Below are 20,837 nucleotides of genomic sequence, written 5' to 3' on the forward strand. Positions count from 1 at the left end.
TTCATTAATTGTTTACATCATAATGCTGAAACAACTATGGATTGTTATGGCCATTGCACTAAATTTTTAGTAGAAGAAGCAACGAGAATAAATTTATATTAAGTATTATTTCGTTATAATAATTTTCATTAATTACTGCAGTAGCATTTGTCACATCGCGCAGCATCTCATGAGTGCTCGATTAAAATTATCCGCGGCATAAATTTGTGCACCATTCCATGAAACAAAAATAACATTAGATCTCGCATCACCACCATCTTTATGATATTAATATAAATTTTACCTGACATTGATTTTACCTGACATCATTTCAAAAAATTAGGGAGTCTTAGTTCCAAACCGGGATATTACAAAATATATATATATATATATATTTAAATAAAAAATTATATATTTTCTCACTCAAATTATTCTATCAAATAAATTTATGATGATTAAATTAGATATAAAAAAAAATTATGATAAGATCCGTTGATTTTTTTTTTAATCTTAAATTAGTTCGACCCCTTTGAACAGTTTATTTTTTGAATTAGAATCTATATTTGTAATTCTTAATTTATTTTATTTATTAATAAATTTGAGACTATTCTTTTTTAAACTACTAGAGGTCTTAGATAAAGATATTCGCAATCATCGAATTTTTTTATTATTTGCTCTCAAATCTTAACAAATTTTTTTTATACAGCGATCCAAATGCATTTGCTTCATGGGCTCAAAGTTTCTGAGGGTCTTAAAATATCTTATATTTTTTATGCAAATAATTATGTATTAGTGGCCCGTGCTTCTTTAAGAGATACGATTGTCCTGTTAGCTGTATTAAATGCTTATACTAATTCGGATCAATTTATTAATAGTACTAAATCTTATGTTATTTTTTTATTAGATACGGATCGTGAGGTCAGATATCAGATAAGAGAGTTGCTACATATTACAGAAAAAAAAAATGAATTGGCAATATTTAGGAGTTTCATTGTCGGGTAAGACATCTATTGCTGATTATCAATTTTTTCTTACAAAAATCTCTAATAAGATGGCTGCATGGAATTGGCGTGTGTTATCTCTTGCGGGAAGGATGTGGCTGATACAATCAGTTTTGTATGCTATCCGGCTTTATGCTCTCTCCTCAACACATATTTCTATATAAATTTTTCGACAGATAGAGAAGAAGATTAGAACTTGTTTTTGGGGACATACCAGGAATAGGAGGGCTTTCCATCCTATTGCTCGAGAGAAAGTCTATTTGCCAAAAGCAAAAAGAGGTATTGGATTCCAATCATTAACTCACTGTCAGTTGGTGTGTTTATATAAGTTAGTTGCTCAAGTGATCTTGCAACCTTCTTCTCTGTGGACCCAATTTGTTATGGCAAAATATCATTTTCATGGAACTTGGGTTGACTACAAATGTTACAGAGGTTCTTCCATTATTTAGAGAAAAATCTCGAATGCTGCATCGCACATTAAATTTCTGATTCAATGGTTGGTTGAATCAAGTAATTCCATTAATGTTTACAAAGAGCTTTGGATTACAAATATTCTCATTATGTTTTGGCCAACATTTATAAATATAGACAATGCAGATCTCAACTTACAGATATCATATTTTATTACGGCTGATAGATGTTGGGATTTGCACCATCTCTCTTTATTTTTTTTCAAATGAGCTAATCCATCTAATTAGTGAAATTCCTTTGGTGCAAGGTATATGACGGATAAACTTGTTTGGGCATCATCCAAGAGCTTGAAAGTATCATTACAAGACATAAAAGATCTTATTGCTTCTAATTATTGTTAACTAGTGTAGGTGGATTCTGGGTGGATCTAGACTTTGAAGGTGCCTCCAAAACTTAAAACATTTTTTTAGAAGCTTGTGTGAGATAGACTTTAATGCAAAGCTCTGTTGGCTCACTGCAATATTATTGATGCGAACAACTAGTTTTGTGATTTATGCCTGGATCAAGTTGAGGATTGTGTGTATGTGATTATCCATTGTGGCTTTGCATGAAATTTTTGGCAATAGATAAGTTGCATTTATCGGGTGAATTTTTTTTTTAATTCTTTATCGATATGGAGCGAACAGCTTTCCAATGTATGGATAGGAAATAAACAGAAATCATTCATGGCTTATGTAGCTTGGTTGCTGTAGTAGCCCGAAATGAATACATTTTCAACCATTCTTATATTACTATATCGCAGCTTTTACGTAAGCTTTGGATTTTTTTAAAAACAAATGAAAGTGTTGTCTCAAATAGCTCATAGCCTCCGTGTCGGTATTGAGATAGCCAAATGCAGAAGGAAGCTTCCTTCTTCTTTTCTCAATTTATCTTTTGGCTATCTTTTCCCGAAGGAGTTGTCAAAATTAACTTTGATGCATCGGTTACTGCAGACAATACGGCTGTCGGAATTGTAATTCGAGATCATCACACTGCCATTTTATGTGTTGGAGGTAAGCTTTTTTTTCTTTTTGCTCAGTTCCCATGGCAGAGCTTCATTTGGCATGGTATGGGATTAAGATTGCAATATCGAAATTACAAGCATCTAAAATTTGGCTGGAGGGGGACTCGGCTACAATGGTATCTTGGCAAAATAGTCGCATCTGTGGGAAGATTGATCATATTCCTCAGATAAAGGATTTATACCTCTAGAAAACTTTGGGGTTATTTTATAAAATCTCGCATGCTTTTAGAGAAGCCAATCAAGTTGCTGATTTTTTGGCAAATAAAGCTCTGTATGGGGATTTTCTTGGATCCTCAGAGTCCGTTAAGGATTTTATGTACCAAGGTCTGATTCAAGCAGATGCGTACGGTATTCAGTATGCAAGAGAAGTTTAGAGATTTGAAAATACATATCTGTTGCTATCCTTGGAGATGGACTCTCGGTCAGAGTTCTGATCATAGTATCTCATTGTGGATTATTCTGTTGCATTGCTTGCATTTAGACTGCTTTTCTTTTTTGTTCATGTGTATTCAAATTAACTTTTTGGGTAGCCCTAACCTTTGTCTAATGCAACATGTGATGATGTGCATACAGGATCAAAAGAGATATACTTTATGGTGGAGAAATACAAAAAAGACACCACACTGCATATTACCGGAAGGACATAATGATGCAAGGACAGGGATTAACAAACAAAATGGTTTTAGTATTCAAATTCTAATTCTTTCTCTACTCTTGTACATGCAGATTCCTAATATAATCATGGCATGTGATTCTACATCACATTGTGGCGTAAGAGAGATCATCGGTAATATTCTTAACTTTTGCTGTTATAGATGTCGATGGGATTATTGTGCTATGTCACAAAAATGGAACACCTTTTTTGGTTACCCCACACATCACTATCAAAACAGACAAGGTGTGGAGAATAGGTGGCTGAATAAAGGGAAATTAAAGTGGACTCAAAGAAAAATGAGAATGGGCGGTACGAGGAAGTCTGTATTCCAAGGTGGTCAAGGGGGGAAGATAAAGTTAGGAAAGAAAAAAGAAAAAAATATTCGGTGGAAGATGATAAACGTCAGAGAGGGAGAAAGTATAAATCTGGAGGGTATGATTGGGAAAGCAAGCAGGATCTATGTATTGAAAATAAAAGGAAGACTGTGCTTGTTCACCCACCATATCTGATAGGTTCTGCTGACGGTCACTTGATATCTGTTGTACAGAGTGAAATATATGGTTTTTTTATAAATATTTGTGACCTGCTAATACCACTCCTATATTCCAATTGCTGGGTGCTATTCTCGATTTGAGGAGGAAGACTATAGGATTGTGGTCATGCATCAGTCCTATGATGATGATTTTCTAGGTCTCCATATGGTGGTTGTGACCCAACATGGCTTTCTTTCTATGGAGTGTGGGGTTCATGATACATGTTACCTTCGAAAATCTGTAGGTCGAATGTGGCATTGTACCAAAATTATAGGCTGATCTTCATATGACTATCTGCAAAGAATATATTTGCTGATACACTTTATTGTACGGTACGAGCATTTTATAGTTTTTTGGTATATGTGGAGGACAAAAGAAAAAAAAGAAAAAGATAAAGAAAAAGAAAGAAGGAAAAAAAAAATCAAAAACAAAAAACAAAAAAAACAAGGTTTACTTCTAACCCTGTTTGTTCTTGGGTGCAGGATACGGGCTTATCCATTTCTGATTTCTTCTCTACTACATATACCAAAAATCTTGTCATTTCTTAACGGTGGTCATAAACAAATTGAAATTTTCTTAGAGATTGCTATCTCAGCAATGATATTATACTCTTCAATTCTTTGGGCTGTTGGCAGGATGTTTGTTTTGATCTTAGTAACTGTCAGACACCTTTTTTTGGGGCTTTTTGCATATGTCTATAGTAATTTTCAGATATCTTTATCTCAGTTACTATAGTTTCACTGAATATCGTCCATTATATCTTCTTCTTATGTGCTGGATTGGAAGCTTTGGTTGGCAGAAGTCGATATCTTTTCAAACACCATGTTGATTATTGTTATATTATTTACAATGACTCTACCCTACAAGATGCTACGGTTTACTCATCATGGAATCATATAGGATTAATGCCATTTTCAATGTGCTATTATTCTCTGCATAGACATACAAAAGGAGGATGGGAGATGTGTGGAAAAAATAAGGAAAAACAAAAAAAAGAAAAAGAAAAAGGGAAAAAGAAGAACAAAAAAAGGAAAAAAAAAAAAGAAAGAAAGAAAAAAGAAAAAAGAAAGTTTATTATTAACTTTTTTTGTGTTTGCTTGTAGGTTTTATTATTACCTATTCATATCTTCAGTACTGTGGATGTATCATTTCAGCACTCTAATTATCTATTCACATCTTGCTCTCTCTTTTGGTGTATAAAGTTAATTATTCATGTACTGCTCCAAGGTCAGATGGATCTTAGTCACATGTCTCAGATATCTTTTTGTCACTATCGATTGGGTTATTTGAGTTCCCATAGTAGTATTTATTGGTTAGCTAATGTTACTTGTTCAGAAATAGCATCCAAGTTTACCATGTCATATGTTGCATATTCTCTTTTCTTGTCGGTGGCCAGGGCAAAGGATAGCTGTTTGACTTATTTGTATGTTTCTCTTATGACATATCTATTTGTTCCAACATTAAAAAGCTATCGTCATGTCTTACTCAGCTATACAGAGCACATCAAGTCTCAATCTTTCAAGGTGCTGCAAATTGTAGCTTATTATTCAGGATTTTTATTTCTTTATTTTTGAAAGATTGCTATTCTACTGCATCAAATGTTGCTGCTGAAAATTACTATTACCATCATTCTCCCTCATGCCTGCTCTACATGCAATTGATGTCTCCATATTTGTTGGGATTCTCTCTTTTTTGGAACATCAAACATCATGAAGATATAATTGCACTGGTTTTCAATCCTTACATCTGTTGGATTATCTTATGACTCAGTTGAATTTTTTTGAGATGTTTATGTATTGGTTTTGGGGTTGTATTTTATTGTTCATAATATCTGCCTCAGTTTTTTTTTTTTTTTTTTTGGATATTTGTCCCTCTTTGAGAAAAGTCCCTAAACTATTTGTTTATAAAGTAATAGGCCTTCCGCCTTCTATCAAAAAAAAAAAAAAAGATTTATATATAACAATTATAACTATAGCGCCCCCGCCATATACACCCAAAAAATGGGAGGAGGTGGAAAGGGACTTCCAATTTAATTAACAGATCAATATAGGTGGATCTAAATCCCATGAAACGTTAATTAGCATAGCTATACAATAGCATCGTTATTTTTATTTTTATTCTTTTACTCTGATAAGCGTGACAAAATGATTCTCTGGTGTAATTAGTCATACGAACAAGACAGAGCCTGCGCACACCACTTAACATCAACCAACGTTAGTATGACAGCTTTCTTGTCCACTAATTTGCTACAGGCCACATGAGAAAATAAATTCAACAACAGCGACGACACAAAAATATCCAGTGCTAGGCCGCCTATGTTCAATAATTATGCCAATAGTTAAATTGAATGAATGACAAACGTAACATCAGCCAGTTGGGTCGGACGCACTCCCGATTCTTAAGAAGCTAATAACTAGGCAGATTTATAAATTTACACCTGTAAGTTCCGTAAGACTCACACATCAAGACCGGTCCGCAAAGGGGAATTGCAGAGGAGCTGTATTTAAATGCATGCACGGAAATATAAACTTGGTTTCATTTATATGTACACGTCCAAGACACTGTAATCCCTCTCGATCTTACAACAACACCAGCCAACAACTAGTGCTGCAGATTCACCCCACCCCAAACAAACAGAAGGGTTGCAACTTGTAGCCACAGAATCATCTGTCTGAGAAGAGATTCCGTCCCACAATAGCAGAAATAGTAATTGAAGGTAAAAAGAGAAATATCAATCAAGCTACAGCAAGAAATCCATGAACCTAAGCCAAGTGATGGATATCTTGCACGCCTTCTTAGCTTCTTTGGCACAAGAAGAAGAAGAAGAAGGTACGGCCGAGGAGGAGGAGGAGGCCGTCGCTGGGTCTGAAGCAGCCGGGGCGGGCTTAGAACAGAGGAAGAAGTTCCTGGATCCCAAACCAATGAGCTTCTCCTTGAGATCCAAAGCTGCATCAATCACCCCCACAGGAACACGGAATATTCATTTTTTTTTTTATCAAATACGGAATATTCATATTTAAATGACTAATACTATCCATCTATCTAGTAGATTCACATTTTTTTTTTTTTTAAAAAAAAAGGGAAAGCCTAGATTCAATCCAACAACCTGTCATATATCATACAAAACGAAATTGTAAATGTACGCATTGGGCTGATTGCACGTTTCGGGGAAAGAGCAAAAATAGTTTCTTACGTTCGAGGCTGAACTGAGAGTAGTGGAGGCCGAAGGCAGAGGGCTCCGTGGTGGGCAGCGGGGGCCGTCTCCCTTCCTTGACGTACTGCCTCAACGCCGCTGCCACAAGATCCCCGACGGTCCACTCCGTCGACGCCATCACCTGCACCGGCCCCAGGCTCCTCTGCACCATCACGTTTACCAGCACCTTCGCCGGCATCCTCCTCTCCGCTTCGAAGCTCCTGTCGCCACCCTTGCCCAGCCTCTTCTCCTCGGGCGATGCCGCCATCCCCCTCCTCCCCCCAGCGAGCAGGTCCGGCTGGGTTTTGGGCCGCTGCATCTGACGGAGGTCCACCGGGGACGCCGACACCGTCGTCCGTCCATGGAACGACGCAGACCTATGGGGTGGAGGAGGCGACTTTCTCGCTCCTCCAGCCCTCTCGTCCTGTCTCCGGCGGAGGCCCCTCGGGTGGGAGTAGTACGTGGTGGTGGTGGTGGTCGACGGTGGAAGCGGAGCCATGCGTGGTGGGGGTGCTCGATCTCTGTCTTGCGCCCGCCCCTCCTTATGCGTGCGTGCCTGGCTAGGAAGAGGGAAGGGTGGTCCCAAGGAAAGAAGGCAGGAGCCTGATCCCGCGGTATCCGAAGAATCGGCGGCGGGAGAAGCCAGCCGGAAAGGACGAGCGCAGGCGCTCTGGTTCCCCTCCCCTGTCACCAAGCATAACCAAGCAACAAGGGGGCTAAGGAATGTTATATTATCTTGAGGAAATAAAATGAAGGAGTAATCGGGAGTCGAGGAGCGCAGAGACAGACAAAGGACGAACGAGCGCGGCAACGGCACCGATGGGGCGACGATGGAAGGGCATCTCAGGCCCCTTCTTATTCGTTCACCAAGGAAAGGTAGATGAGGTGGGGGGAAGCAGGTGAGGAAAGAGACAAAAGAGGGGAAGGGACCCACAGACCGCCGACTTTTCGTCATCCCTCGCGCATTATCCTGGGCTAGCAGTAGCGGGCTACGCCGTCTACTGATGGTTAAAATGTTACAAATTGTGATTTCGGATACTTGCAGTGATCGTTTGGGGACGCAAATGGTTGGATGGGCGACACGTCGTCCGTCTTCTAAATAGGCGAAGCTGGTTCATCATATACCCAACACGGCAGTAAAGCGATGGATGGTGACCGTCTATTTTTGAGATATGCATAATTGTCTATATAATAATTATTTTTTAATATATATTTAATATTTATAATTTTATTTTTTAAAAAAATAATTTATATAAAAAATTATTTATATTTTTTAAATAAATTATGACATTCGGTGACATATTATGATTTCTTACATACAGAATGTCATAATATAGTTCAAAAATTTATAACATTTTATAGCATATTATGACATCCTTCATCAAATTATAACTTTCTACATATAGAATGTCATAATATGATCCAAGATGTCATGATATAGAAGGCACAGTTTTGTCCAATCATTTTCCAACGCGCATTTAACGGTTGTAGTTTCGATTTTTTCATTTGAAAATTTTGAATGACTAAAATATTTTTGTTCTTTAAAAAAGATATGACATCTTGTAGCCTATTATGACATCCTGCATTAAAATTATGATATCTTTTACGCATGATATATTATAATATGAATATAAAATGTCATAATTTTTTCCAAAGAACAGAAATATTTTCATTATTCAAAATTTTTAAATGAAAAAAATGGAACTGCAGACATTAAAAGTGTATTGAAAAGTGATGGTTACGTGGACCAATCACGTAAAGCGGTGCCTTTATATTAAAATTTCTACATCGCCTGCCGTGTATAAAGAATTTTCCAAAATTTTGCATTATGAGGAAGATAGGTTTAATGGGCTAGGTATTGGTGTGCAAGTGAAGATGAGAGTGAAATGCAACCACTGCCGCCCATCGTCATTTCGATCGGCCACGAAATATCACCGACTAAACGCCAGTCCCCGCTCGTGACTGTGCGGGCGATGGTCAAATGAAATTAGTTCGAGCTATTATTTGGTAATCAAGAAGAAAGGATAAGATATATGAGGGTGCTTGGTTCACGATCAGAATCAAATGGATCATTTTTTTAAAAAAAAATAAAGCATGGACAAGTGTTTAGGCATTGCAAGATCTATACATACTAGATTTTGATACAAGCGATGGGAGAATCAGACACCAGTCAGGGGATATGTCTACTCTTATCTTTTTGGAGATGTTTGGTATTGGGTGATTCACCCAAAATCAAAAGTTACGTGAGTGGAGATGATGAGATTACCAATTTGATTGTACCATAATGATCCTACGTAATCATGATTTCAAATTACTCTCACTCCTAAAATCACCGTACGTGGTGATAAAAAATCCATTCTTGAGAACAAGTATTCAACATCACTCTATCACGATGATCTTATATTAAAATATATTAATTAAAATATTCTCTCGATCGAGAGACCTTCGAGAAAAGAAGTTGAGACGTCTTCTTTATGGAAGAGAGTGAACACATGCGGATAGTTGGGGTATCATCTCCACCGAAGAGAGAAAATTCTTTCTTCTCTCACCGTGCTAATTAGAACGAGAAAAAATCTATTTGATTTTGTTCTAAAATTTTAATCCATAGCCTTCTGACTATTTTCCACTAAATAAAATATTGAAACTTTTTTGAGTTCCTGATTATATAACTTTGAAATAGTCTGGCACTCCAAAAAAATATTTATTGAAATTTATTAAAAATATAGATACTAAACACATCTTTTTAGAGTATTCATTCAGTTGACTTCTTCATAAGACTTCAAAATTTTATTATTTTAGATGATAAACAAATATTAAGTCCATATTTCTAATTATATTTAGTTAAATACTATATATTTTTTGGGGTATCATCTTCACCGAAGAGAGAAAATTCTTTCTTCTTTCACCGTGCTAATTAGAATGAGAAAAAATCTATTTGATTTTGTTCTAAAATTTTAATCCATTGCCTTTGGCTATTTTTCACCAAACAAAATATTGAAACTTTTTTGAGTTCCTGATTATATAACTTTGAAATAGTCTGGCACTCCAAAAAAATATTTGTTGAAATTTATTAAAAGTATAGATACTAAACACATCTTTTTAGAGTATTCATTCAGTTGACTTCTTCATAAGACTTCAAAATTCTATTATTTTAGATGAAAATAAATATTAATCTATATTTTTAATTATATTTAATTAAATACTATATATTTTTTCAATCTTCAGTCTATGACTAAAATGTCATTTTTCAAGTGAATGTTATAGCTAGTCAACTTGTTCAGTAGATAACATAAAAAAATCCATCAAGATATATTAGAGATATTTTGAGTATTATATGATCGATGATTTTGAATTCTCGTAGTATACTAAATAAATTATTTGTACATATTTAAAATCTTTAATCACTATACTATGATAAATTAAATATAGTGATCTTATATTATTAGAGATTAAATTATTTTAAAATTTAGATTATCAATAATTTTAAATTATTAATGATTTTAGATTATCACGAATATTCAAATTGAATCATCAAACGCCCTTTTTGGGACAATCGGGCACTCAACTTATTATGTTAGCTTTCGGTCAACCATCCCTAAAACACCACCGGTTGTCCAAACATACGTCACTCTTTCTCGCCCCTTTTTTTTTTCCTTCTTAGAACTGCATCTTCTTTACCCCCTCTTTTTTATATTGAAAAAACTACATTCAAGGCTTTCAGATCCGGTCCGAATGCTCTTCCTCGGACGTCTGGAATCGAGGGTAGGACGGGCGATTTGGTTAGGGAAAAGGAAAGCATCTTACTTTGTATTAGTTTTCCTGGCTTGATGTATGGAAATTAAGCTGCTTGCGTCCACAAGACGCATCTAAAAATCCTTTTTTTATTTTTAAGAAAATAAATATATTTAATTAAACTAAATATGAATAAATATATCTATAAATATTAGAAAATTGAATAGAAAGATTGGCTCGCTTTCCAAAGAATAGATAACATAACATGGAATGTTGGCCGATCCACGTAGTGGGCAGGAATTGAAACTCTAGCACGGGAGAATGATTCACCTTCTCCATCTTTGGATCATATAATGATTACTTCAAGGTCTGTGTGGTTCTAAAATTTTGGAGTGCTTTAAAATCTACATAAGATGCAATCGAAAGTTGCATGGTAAAAGATAGATCAGTTATTCTTTTGTGAGAAAGATGCTATGCCTACCCCCACTTGGCCGACATCCTCTTGAGCTGGCTACGTGGCCGGTCCTGATTGAACCAGGGGCAATCCCATCTTTTATCTAATCACCGTGAGATACATTGGCGAAGACAAACTCATAACTCTTGGATGTAGGTATAGCAATTGTTGCACCCAGCCAGTCAAGTTCTATCATGTAGCTAGCTAGGTCGATGCATTTGGTGCCGAGATTCTTCCACGCCATTTAGTCGCCAGGCGGTCCCATTATGATGTTGGGTTAGCCTGCTTTTATTTTTTATTTTTATTTTTTTTGTTTTTGAAACTGGGCCTTTCGTCACCGTAGGTATGAAAAATATATGCAATTATTAGAGGGTGGATATTGAGATGAAAGAAAGGGGAAGGTGCGGATGGAAAGGCTCAACGAGAAAGGTGTGTATGTGGTGGTGTAACCCGTCAGATTCCATTGACGGGGACGGAAGGCAGGAAGGATGGATGCACTCACGCACATGCAAAGCATGTGCTCCCATCCGGACCCGCCTTTCTCTCTATAATTGCTTCGATGAAAAGACCGACACTTCTCTAATAGAGGTCTGTCCCTTGTGTGGGATGGGTGCGTGTCGTGATGGTGCTAATCTCCCTCCATTGTCCAAGCCACGACCCTCCACCCTCTTTAGATGGACTTCCAGGGGCCAAGCAGGTGGGTCCGCTTCTAACCAAGATTGACCCGGAGCACCACCATGATTCAAATTTCCTAGGTTCCTTTCTCACCCGTGTGCCTTGGGATTTTTTTAATAAAAAAATCATAGGAAAAGCCGGGCCGCCAACGAGTTGGATTAAAAAACCAACTCTGCACCTTCCATCCCCCAATCAAAAGATGGTAAAATGATGGACCGCTAAGCCTGCTTGATATTTATTTGTGTGCAGGGTTTATCCACTTCGGTGCGAATGCAGCATCCCCGGACAATAATGTGGTATGATGGAGAGAGATTACCCAGAGAATCCTAATCCATATCGGGAATCATCTTGCAGAAGCTTCCAAGCAACAAGTCGAACGTCCCGTCCCGGTGCAGGTGGGCTCTCAGAACGTGCTCATACGGGGTGGGTTGTATCTTCTCGTGGCTCTTGTGCTAATGTCCATGATTTTAATGCGAGTGTACGGTCAAAATCGGTCCCGATATTTTTTAAATCTGAGATCAAATAATTTTTTTATTAAAAATTAATATATTTTAAATATTAATTATTATTAAAAAATTAATCTAAAAATATAATGTAAAATTTTTTATAATTTTTTTGTAAACAATAATTCTCCTTCAATAATTAGCATAGTTAAATCATTTAATCTTTCTTCAATAGGTAAAATAAGAACTCTTCCTCTCTATTTTTTTTTTAACAAAACAGAAAACTCATCCCTGTTTCTGAGGCAAGGCCACAACCCACAAGGAAGATCCTCCTCCCCGGCCAATACCACCCACAACTAAAGGGGCAGTCTTTGACGACCGGACGACGATAACCACAACTCCGATGACCAGCGACAGCCTAACAGTGCCGGAAAGATAAAAAAAATGAAAAAATCGAGGAACTTGTTGAACTAGGATTTCAAGAATTTTTCTGACAATAAATCGACAAAAAATCAAGTTTAAAATTCATAGCAGATTAAAAAAAGAGGATTGAAGAGATTTACTTGACTTTTTGACGAATTTTGATCTGATTTTTGATGTCCAAAAATAAGGAAGAATCATCGATGGACAGCAGAATAGGATAAAAGATCGGAGATGGAGGAGGAGGTGGGGAAGAGGAGCTACAGGTTGTGAGAGGGAGAAGACGTTTGGTTTATCCAGAAAAGTCGTTGGGGTGCTGGGACTCGGGAGAGGAAGAAGATGTTTGGTTTACCCAGACAAAAAAAAAAATAGGAGCCTGTGGCGGGCGCCCGCTTTGGCCTGCCCCAAGGCCGACAGTGTGTACGGCGGATGCAGTGCTGTTAGGCGGGGTCGTTCTCCAGTTTCTGATTGATTCAAAAAATTTCGAGAGGCTTGCACGCTGTGGTGTCCCTGGATCCAGCCCTCCACTCCTGGTCTTCCGGAATTATGCAATGAAATGTGTTTCACTCTTCACGAATGAGAACAAGTTGAGACACCACCTTTTTTATTTAAAAAAGAAAATCTTAGATACATATTCTCTCTCATTTAACGAGAAGCAAACCATTAGGGAAAAGCTATGTGATCTCTCCTCTCGTTCCTTGGGAGCCCCTGTTTCTCGCATCAGAATACAGATATTTAAGTTGCTCGAGTGGTTGATGCCTGACTTGAGTTCTGGGGATTAAAGCATATTCCAGTTCTAAATTCTCCACCGCTCAGAGTTTACATTGAAAAGAAAGAAAAAATGATTAAAAAGAAGGAGAAGACCACACCACGTAAGAAATTTTGTTGCCAAGTTGCTTGAGGAGAAACTTAGAACACAATAAATCCATTGATTTTCAAACGTTAATCCTGCAACTTGCACATTGTTGCGGCCAATCTCCTCGTCGCCTGGTCGTCGGGAATGAGTGCCTGCAAAAGAAAATCCGCATTGACCGGAGGCGGCTCCAACGGAGACCCTCCGACGGTCAAGTCAGAGAAGAGACTAGGCAACAGTGAAAAGAAAACAAAGAGCTCAGCGAGAGAGGGAAAGAGAGAGAGGGAGCAAGCCCAAGAGTTTCGAAGGGACCTCTAGCACTGTTGCCTTCCCCGATATATAGTGGAGCATGGTATGGCGCCATCATTAATGGCGCGGACAATTGAAGAATTGTCAACTCACTGAGGACTGTCAGAGTCGCCGTAAGAGTGTCAAATCACCGTTAGACTGTCAAATCGCTAGGGTTGCCCCATGCCTTAGGTGGGATAATGCCCCTAGGCGGCAGTGCCGCATGCCGTTGTCAGGACTGACAATTTCCAGCAGTCGTATGGCGTTTGAAGGAGCCGACCGACCGTAGGTCGGCGGCTAGTCGAGAGGCGTCGGGTGGAAACTCGGAGCCCCTCTGACAATCAGTCGGGCGCATTGCCAAAGTCGGGCGTCGGACCCCATAGTACAGCCGGTCGGGAGAGAGGAAAGGATCTGCCTGACCGACGTATCCTCGGTCGGTCGGTATTCGGCTGTCGGGACGTCGGGTGATGACCCGGAGACACCGTCGGCTGGTCTGGTGTCTTGCTTAAGTCGGACGTCGGCTGCCACCCCCAACAGTGAGTCGGTAATATGGGTTCGGCCGCTCGATCAGTCGGGAACAACATGGGTCGGTTCGGCCGACACACCTTCGGTCGGATATCGTCCGTCGGTCGTCCGTCGGGGTCGTCCATCGGTCGTCCGTCGGGGTCGGTCGGGGTCGGCTTTCGGGCGATCGGAGGCGGCATTGGCCCGTTAGGCCGATCCGTCCCGGCCTGGCACGATCGGCAGTTACTGTTGGTGTTGCCCATCGTCGGTCGGGCGAAGTCGGTCGGTCCATCCACGTGGATGGGTCGGCATCGTGACCCATCGGTGGTGGGCGTTGGTGAGTCAGCATTAGGGTCGGTCGGTATATCCCAACAGTTGCCCCCCCACTCCTGAGTCCGATGTCGTGTTGGCCTGCGTGAACATGTAGGCGACGGCTTCGGACGAAAGGAGTGGTTTTCCGTCACGTCTTGCCCTGACTCTGGAGATCGCATCAACGAATGATCTGATGTCGGTCATCTCGATAGTAGGTCGAGCATGCACGTCGGGTCGAAGGTCGGCCAACCTCCGAACGTTGCTTGTCGACACGATCATTCCGCAGAGTTTGATAGTCGAGTAGCGTCCGACGTATTCGGATAGGATAACGATGGCAAGTCGGATATCCAGTGTCCGGCCTTTGGTTGGGCATGCACGTCGGGTCAGAGGTCGGCCAACCTCCGAACGTTGCTCGTCGACACGATCATTCCGCAGAGTCTGATAGTCGAGCAGCGTCCAACGTATTCGGATAGGATAACGATGGCAAGTCGAATATCCATTGTCCGACCTTTGGTTGGGCATGCACGTCGGGTCGTATGATAAATGGTGGCAAGCCGAATATCCATCGACGTAGCATGTCGAGTCGTATGATAGACGGTGGCAAGCCGAATATCCATTGACGTAGCATGTCGAGTCGTATGATAGACGGTGGCAAGCCGAATATCCTTTGATCGGTCGTGATCGGGTCGGTATGTCGCAAGTCGAATACCCGTTGCCCAGACCTTGGTCGGGCGGGTATGTCGCGGTTGTCTTGGCATTTTGCCCTTTCTTAGTCGAAGCAAAGTGGGCAAGTTAGCCAGCCACATTGGTCGAAGCCCTTTGCCTTCAGAGGCGGGGGCCGTCGTAGATATTCCGTCCTTTCGATCTTTGCCATAGAATTTGATGTGTCATCGACGATCGAAACATAGATTGAGCCGTTGGTTCGGCGATCGACGATCAATTCGACGACGAAGTCGTAGATTCAGCGATCGACGATCGAGCCATGTTGGTCAGCGATCGATGATCGAGCCGTTGATTCGTCGATCGGTGATCAAGCCATGTTGGTCGGCGATCGGTGATCGAGCCGTTGATTCGACGATCGGCGATCGATGATCGAGCCGTTGATTCGGCGATCAGCGATCAAGCCGTGTTGGTCGGGGCCTTTTGCCTTCAGAGGCCGAGGCCGTTGGTTCGGCGATCGGCAGTCGAGCCGTAGGTTTGGCGATCGATGATCGAGCCGTTCATTCGACGACCGACGATCGAGCCGTTGGTTCGGCGATCGGGCCGCGTTGGTCGAGGCCTTTGCCTTCAGAGGTCGAGGCCATTGGTTCGACGATTGGTGATCGAGCCGTTGGTTCGACGATCGATGATCGAGCCGTTGATTCGACGATCAGCGATCAAGCTGTGTTGGTCGGGGCCTTTTTGCCTTCAAAGGTGGAGGCCGTCGCAGATATTCCACTCCTTCGACCTCCGTCATAGAATCTGCGCACGAGGAGCGGAGAGAGGGGTGTAGGAGTCATACCTGCGATGCGACGGTCTCAGACTCTGTTGTCGGAGCAAGACCTGTCTATCGGTGGGGGGCCTGCTGGGTTCAGCAGGGGCCCGACCTTTCTTCCACTTTTCCTTCCGGCCCGTGCCCTAGGTCAGGCATCGGTCGGAAGCTCCTGGAGGGCATCGGGTGTGCCGCCGATTGCTCCACCGGCGAGTGCGGCAACTGGGTTGGTTGCCGTTGAAGGCTCTTGACCTCGTCCGTCAGCACGGTCATCTGCAGCACAATCGCCGCGATCTGCGCCTCCGTGGTCACCGCGGGGTGCGGAGAACTAGGTTCCTCCATGGAGGGTGGAGGGGAGGCCTCTTCCTGGTGGGAAGAGCGCCTCGCCGACCCGGTGACCCTCGATCGCTGAGCTCTGATTCTTGTCATCTCGAAAGGATGTTTCGAGTTCCGTGGGGGTTACAATCCCTGGTGCTGTCGAAGGCCCCCCCTTCCTGGCACGCCAATCTGTTGCGGCCAATCCTCTCGTCGCCTGATCGCCGGAAACGAGCGCCTGCAAAAGAAAGTCCGCACTGACCGGAGGTGGCTTCGGCGGGGACCCTCCGACGGTCAAGTCAGAGAGGAGACTAGGCAACAGTGAAAAGAAAACAAGGAGCTCAGCGAGAGAGGGAAAGAGAGAGAGGGAGCAAGCCCAAGAGTTTCGAAGGGACCTCTAGCACTGTTGCCTTCCCCGATATATAGTGGAGCATGGTATGGCGCCGTCATTAATGGCGCGGACAATTGAAGAATTGTCAACTCACTGAGGACTGTCAGAGTCGCCGTAAGGGTATCAAATCGCCGTTAGGCTGTCAAATCGCTAGGGTTGCCCCATGCCTTAGGTGGGATAATGCCCCTAGGCGGCAGTGCCGCATGCCGTTGTCAGGACTGACATTTTCCAGCAGTCGTACGGCGTTTGAAGGAGCCGACCGACCGTAGGTCGATGGCTAGTCGAGGGGCGTCGGGTGGAAACTCGAGGTCCCTCCGACAGTCAGTCGGGCGCGTTGCCAAAGTCGGGCGTCGGACCCCATAGTGCAGTCGGTCGGGAGAGAGGAAAGGGTCTGCCTGATCGACGTATCCTCGATCGGTCGGTATTCGACTGCCGGGACGTCGGGTGATGACCCGGAGACACTGTCGGCTGGTCTGGTGTCTTGCTTAAGTCGGACGTCGGCTGCCACCCCCGACAGTGAGTCGGTAATATGGGTTCGGCCGCTCGGTCAGTCGGGAACAACATGGGTCGGTTCGGCCGACATACCTTCGGTCGGATATCGTCCGTCGGTCGTCCGTCGGGGTCGTCCGTCGGTCATCCGTCGGGATCGGTCGGGTTCGGTCGGGGTCAGCTTTCAGGCGATCGGAGGCGGCGTTGGCCCGTTAGGCCGATCCGTCCCGGTCTGGCACGATCGGCAGTTATTGTTGGTGTTGCCCATCGTCGGTCGGGTGAAGTCGGTCGGTCCATCCACGTGGATGGGTCGGCATCGAGACCCGTCGGTGAGTCGGCGTCGAGGATGGGTCGACGTCGTGACCGTCGGTGGTGGGCATTGGTGAGTCGGCATTAGGATCGGTCGGTATATCCCAACACACATAAATTTAATAAGCGTAAATGATTGAGCACGGCAAGTGCGTATTTGTGTCTTCATGTGTTTTAAAGAGAATTTCCTTACAGCTAACCATCGTAATCCAGACTATCCTGTTCAGTGCCGCTTGTTCTTCCATTTATTTTGGGCAAACCCTTTTTACCACCCGGTCCAACCATCATAACTTTTCATACTTAATTAGATTGAGCAGGACCAACTTGTCTGATCCATAAACCAATCCACTCGAGCATATTGTACGAGAATATCGGTATATAATAATGAACAAAAGCTCAGGATTATTGATCCTCTCAATATTCACACAACAGAATATGCAATAAATGATCGAAGCAAACATCTTTGGGCGATCTGATATGGGTAAAACAACCAATATTTTCTAGAGGAAGCAAGCAATCCATGCTATACTTTTAGGTCTTCAATGATACAGATGAACAATCATTTGTCACAACCCTAATTCAAGGCAAATTATTCTTTAAATCCGATCTACCAGCTAAGTTGTAGACCAAACCAATAGCATCCTGCAACATGGATAATTGGATCTGTTGCGATTAATCCCTTATTGCACCCATCATCGGTGAAGAGCACCTGCAAAATAAAATCCACATTGACCGGAGTTATATCTGGCAGGAATCCTCCAATACAAATCAGTGAAAAATGATGAACAACAGATAGAATAATCAAAGTGACAGAGTGTTGGTCCAAAAGTATCCTACCAATGCTGTTCGTTTACCTCTCTTTTATAAATAATCCATTAGTAACCGTTTGTAACGGTTAGACACGTGGATCCCGCTTATTTTGACATTATATAATCGTGGAATGAACGGTTAAGACCCTTTGATGATTGTGGTATGTAATCGTTATGCACTTTTTGCGCTGGCGGTTTCTGATATGCTAACCTTATTTCAGTAGTCTAAATGCATTGATTGTATGTTGGTGATTGTAGAAATTCGAATGATCATTAGTCGGTGATTCTGATATACCGACTGACCATCGGTTATGAAGTCGATTGAGTCGCTATAGTTGAATGATATTTGTCAGAAAAGTTGGTTGAGAATTGCCAACTATCGGTCGGCTTACTGATTGATAGTCGGTGGTCTATACCTATTAGACCGATTGAAAGTCGGATAATGTGTTGTAATTGAGCCGGAACTCATCTTGCAATATAGCTTTGATAGCCCATCGTCCCAACCGATAGATAGTTGGTTGGCTGATTGTGAATCAGGGAAGCAGATTAAATTAGCCCAACAGTTACCCCTCACTCTTAAGTCCAAAGTGACCTGACATGTGGATTGATATATGGCTTGACATATTGGATGAAGAGAGTTGTTACTTATTATCTCGAGTTCCGATTCAGCTGCAGACATTAATAATTTTTTTAAAAAATAAAAAGTATTCAGCCATTTTGTCGCTTTGATAATCATGAGACCATCATTGGGATGTCGATTCAAGAAGATGATTAGGCGGCCAAATGATCCGATTGATTTGATTCTGACTAGTCGATTGCCATCACGTGTCCGGATATTATTGACTTTTAATCATAATCTTCTTTAATTTTTTTCCTATCATTTTCAATGGCTAGTAGGAGTAAGAAGGATAGAGAGAAGGTTTGAGTAGATGAGGCCCCTTGGGATAGTCAATCGGATGATCCGGTTGACGATTATCCTTTGGATCTGGATATGAAAGTTTCTTCCTTATCTAGATCCAATGTCGATCGGCTCCAGAAATAATATCATATCTCAAAGCAATTTCAGCTCTTTGCATTTGGTCTGGATGGTCAGATAAGTTCTCCTCCTCTGGATCATGTGATGATTTATGTGGAGGACCTTCAAGTTGGTCTTCATTTTTCGATTCTGAAGTTTGTCCAAAATCTTCTTGAATATTATTGTCTTTGTCCTACTCAGTTAGCTCCGAATTTCACATGATCCCGACCAACCCTCGGTCTTCTCTTTTTTGTGCTTTTTTCATTCTTCATCCCCACCCAAAAGCTAAGGGCTGGTGGTTCTTCAACCTGAGGAAGGATTTGTCTTTTATTTCTAATCTTTCTTCGTCCATCTATGGGCGGAAGAATTAATTTTTCTTTGTTTCTTCTTCTTCATCCTGAGCTTTCCTTCATCCTAGAGAGATCCAAGAACAAGTCCTAATGAACACAGTCAGATCAAAGTTATTGATCGGGAGGACTTTCTCCGACTAAAGGATATGAAAGTTCCTGTACAATGAAAAGTACTAACAGAGCAAGCTCTCTATGATGCCGGACTTAGTTCGATGACTTCATTAAGTATAGCTTAGTCGATCTTTCACTTTACTTTTCATTTATCTTTGAACTTTGTAACGGAGTCATTTTGCCTTTTGATTACAGTTATACGACCAGCAGTGCAAGTCTCAGTGGTTGATATTTGATACTATGCTGCTAAAAAGAGAGCAGCGACTGGTGTCGGACCATCCCAAGTGGCGAAGAAGAGTCGGGTCAATGCGAAGTCGGAATCAATGAGGAAGATCAACATTCCATCGATAGTCGTTCCCGAAGTCGAGCCCGTCATTGCACTGTCTGCTCTGACAGTGCTTCCACCAGTCGATGCACCGCCTGTGAGAGGAGAATCGACCAGAGATGGTGAGGTCATGGCCATCATGTTGGTACCGACCAAGATAACGCCAACCATGATTTCGTCGGTGGGGGGTCTGATAGAGTCTATTGCTATGCCTGAACCAGAACCGTCCACTATTGTGCCGACGATACCTCGAGCACCTTCAATTGAACCGATGCTGTCTCGGGCACCATCAACACCCGACTGGATGGCATCTTTCAGTGAGCGACCACCAACTAGAGAGAGGAAAAAAGCACCGACCATTTTCGCTGAAGATGAATCGTTGATAGGCATCACTGTACCTTTCGATGTTCGGATTCTTGTAGGTGAGTCGACTTTGGTCAATCCAAAATTGGCCATGCGACTTATCAAAGTTGTACTTCTCCTGACTGATAGAAAAAATAAGAAAGATAAGACTGTGTCCAAAATATTTTCATCCTTCTATCCAATGATGCTCAGCGTAAGTTGATAATGCTCTTCTTCTTTCTCTTCCCCTCTCTTTTTTTTTTTTTGACCTGACTTATTTTTTTTTCCTTTTCAACTAGCGCATGATATGTAGGCATTGAAGAGTGGGTATCAAAAAATCACCAATTTTTGCTAAATGTGGATGGAGAAAGTTGCGGCTGTGAATGCCAAAAAA

At 41.7% G+C, this 20,837-nt stretch overlaps 1 protein-coding gene across 2 annotated transcripts; it reads right to left on the reverse strand.

Annotated features, from left to right (window-relative positions):
- Window positions 1-6,160: 6,160 nt before the first annotated feature.
- On the reverse strand, window positions 6,161-7,805 carry LOC105059075 (uncharacterized). Of its 2 annotated transcripts, none has more exons than XM_010942241.4 (2): window positions 6,836-7,805; window positions 6,161-6,588 (listed from the first exon to the last, which is right to left on the reverse strand). In XM_010942241.4, exons 1-2 carry the CDS (start codon window positions 7,788-7,790, stop codon window positions 6,383-6,385), a joined length of 1,161 nt encoding a protein of 386 aa, XP_010940543.2. In that variant the 5' UTR covers window positions 7,791-7,805; the 3' UTR covers window positions 6,161-6,382. The 2 variants fall into 2 exon arrangements, with proteins under 2 accessions (XP_010940543.2, XP_073099563.1); XM_073243462.1 differs by lacking the exon at window positions 6,161-6,588 and adding an exon at window positions 6,595-6,748.
- Between the last annotated feature and the right edge of the window lie 13,032 nt (window positions 7,806-20,837).

The sequence above is a fragment of the Elaeis guineensis genome, chromosome 9 (genome assembly GCF_000442705.2).
Source record: "Elaeis guineensis isolate ETL-2024a chromosome 9, EG11, whole genome shotgun sequence".
NCBI lineage: Eukaryota > Viridiplantae > Streptophyta > Magnoliopsida > Arecales > Arecaceae > Elaeis > Elaeis guineensis.

Excerpts from the sequence above, each read along its gene's own strand:
- LOC105059075 (XM_010942241.4), bottom strand. The coding sequence starts at position 7,790 with ATGACGAAAAGTCGGCGGTCTGTGGGTCCCTTCCCCTCTTTTGTCTCT. Across the intron at positions 6,589-6,835 it reads CTCTCAGTTCAGCCTCGAAC|CTTTGGATCTCAAGGAGAAG; the intron begins GTAAGAAACTAT and ends TGATTGATGCAG.